This window comes from Apis dorsata, unplaced genomic scaffold (genome assembly GCF_000469605.1).
Source record: "Apis dorsata unplaced genomic scaffold, Apis dorsata 1.3 scaffold_927, whole genome shotgun sequence".
Lineage (NCBI taxonomy): Eukaryota > Metazoa > Arthropoda > Insecta > Hymenoptera > Apidae > Apis > Apis dorsata.
Window position 1 is genome coordinate 1 of NW_006264037.1, and position 2424 is coordinate 2424.

The following is a 2424-nucleotide window of genomic DNA, read 5'->3' on the forward strand; positions in this document are numbered from 1 at the left end:
TTCTGTATTATATTATTGTTTATATGTGTAATATAATGTATATATTAAATATATATTGAAAAATTGGAAATTTTTTCAGAGATCCCAAATGTCTATATTTAGATAATATTGAAGGTTTTATATTAAATGTACCTACAGAATATAAATTGGGATTTGTATTACTTCCTTTGAAAAGACGACACTGGATTGCCCTGAAGAAAATTCATGGTGCCTTTTATAATCTTGATTCAAAACTTGATTCTCCTCAACTTATTGGAAAGGTTTCATTTAAAATTTTGATTTTAATATTTAAAAATACAATATATATATCTTAACAAAAAATTTTGCTAATATGTTTTAATTGTATTGTAATATGTATTAGGAAAATGATTTACTTAGATATCTAAAGGACCAAATAGATAGTAAGGAAAAAGAATTATTTCTTGTTGTATCAAAAGAAATAGATAATAATCAAGGATGGTTAATAAATACATATGCAAATAAAGAAGGAATTAATGCAAATCATGATACTGATATCAGGTATATTGAAGATGGATATACAGGAATTGATTTGAAAAAAGAAAAATCCACAGAAATGAATGAAAATGAAAAATCATTATATGATAAAAATTCTAGGTAATTAAAGTTTTCTAATTTAGTTAAACTATAAATTAAACTATGTATTATTTTCAATGGTTCAAGCCAAAATAAATTAAAAATTAAAGTGACAATAGTTCATTCGATAAAAAAAAAAGTTCTATATTCAAGGAATTGAAAAGGAAATAAAAGTTTATATATTATGTATATTGCAAAAACATTTACTATTTTTATTATAACTTGAGTTATAATTGTTTGATTAAAATATGTGTAATTATGTTTTTAAATTCATATTTATAACATATTTATAAATATGAAGAAAATTTTATCATGATAAAGATATAATGACTCAATTATGAATACACATGTTGCTAATTATTATCTAGATTTTTTATAAAAATGTTATGTATTAGTTTATTATATATAAGATATTAACATATTCGTGAAAAACTTTGAAGAACATCTTTATGAAAATGTTATGTATTAGATTCATTATATTTAAGATATTTATGTATTTTTATAGCATCTTTAGAAGATCAATTCTAAAATGTTAGACAAAGCAAAATGGAAATAGAATGAAACCGTTTTTATTTTTGTTATATCGCCATCACATTCTGTTCTTTGCTTGATTTAATGTAAATTTAAATTAATTATAACTTAATAAATATATCTGAACTGAAAATATATCTAAATATATCTGAGCATTTTTGTATACGAATTTTTGTATTTATTTTTTCTAGAATCGATCTTCTAAATGTATCTCACGAATAATATCTTATATGATAATAAATTAATATATTGAGAGTGAGGTTATTATTATACATATATGATAAAAAACTATTGCATATATCATAAATTACATATATAATACTGTTATTTGATTTATAAATATTTTATTTACGATTATTTGTATTTGAAATTAAGATATATTTCCGATATTAATTTAATATTTACTTATATTTTAATATAATACTTATATTTGATAATAGTTATATTTTAAAATTATTTTATCAGTATTATTAAAAATATATTTCTTTAATTTAATATATTTGTTTACTGTACATAGTATATTATTTTTTTTTAATTAATATTTAATTGCGAAAATGAAGATAATTTATCGTTTTATAGATAAATAAATTAGAATTATAAAAAATATAATATTATAAAATTATAATATTACTACATTTTATTATACTATATGCTGTTAAAGAAAAAAATATTCTAATATTTTCTTTTTCCAAAAGTTTTATTTTTTCTTAATATTTATTACTAGTCATATTAGATTATTGAAATAAATGAATAATTGTAAAAGACAATCTTTTATATTTTCAGCATATATTTATATTACAATATAAATATCATAAAAATTAATTAATCAATCAATGTTACTTTTTTATATTTATTGTATATTTTAATAACATAACATATTTAAAATACTTATGATTATATGTTATATGATTGTTATTTTAAAAGAAGTTATACTTTTTGTTCATTATGCTATATATTTTAGTTTTATGAAATATTTATATTTAATAAATTTGTTATTTAAATAACAAATATAGTTTTAATTATTATTTATTTACATATTTATATTTACATATATTAGATATTCATCTTAAATATTGATCATCTAAATATCTTTTTTAATTGTATTAATACAAAAAATTATTATGCAATTTAATGTAAAAGAAAAAATATACTGTAAAAATTAATCTTTAATAAATTTCATATTTATTTTTAATTTTTGAAATCAATAAAAATATTATATATTATATAAAAGAAAAAAATATAATATATAAGAAGAAAAAAATGATTTAATGATAAATTTTAAAAAACATAAGCATAATA

At 16.8% G+C, this 2424-nt stretch overlaps 1 protein-coding gene across 1 annotated transcript in view; it reads left to right on the top strand.

Moving 5' to 3' along the window:
- Positions 1–60: 60 nt before the first annotated feature.
- LOC102675663 (josephin-1-like) overlaps positions 61–2424 on the top strand; it is a gene marked incomplete at its 5' end in the record, with an annotated part of 8107 nt that continues 5743 nt past the window's right edge. Inside the window, 2 exons of the mRNA XM_006623621.2 lie at positions 61–260; positions 362–615. Of these exons, the coding sequence (XP_006623684.2) occupies positions 61–260; positions 362–615 (454 nt within the window). The remainder of the gene's footprint in view (positions 261–361; positions 616–2424) is intronic.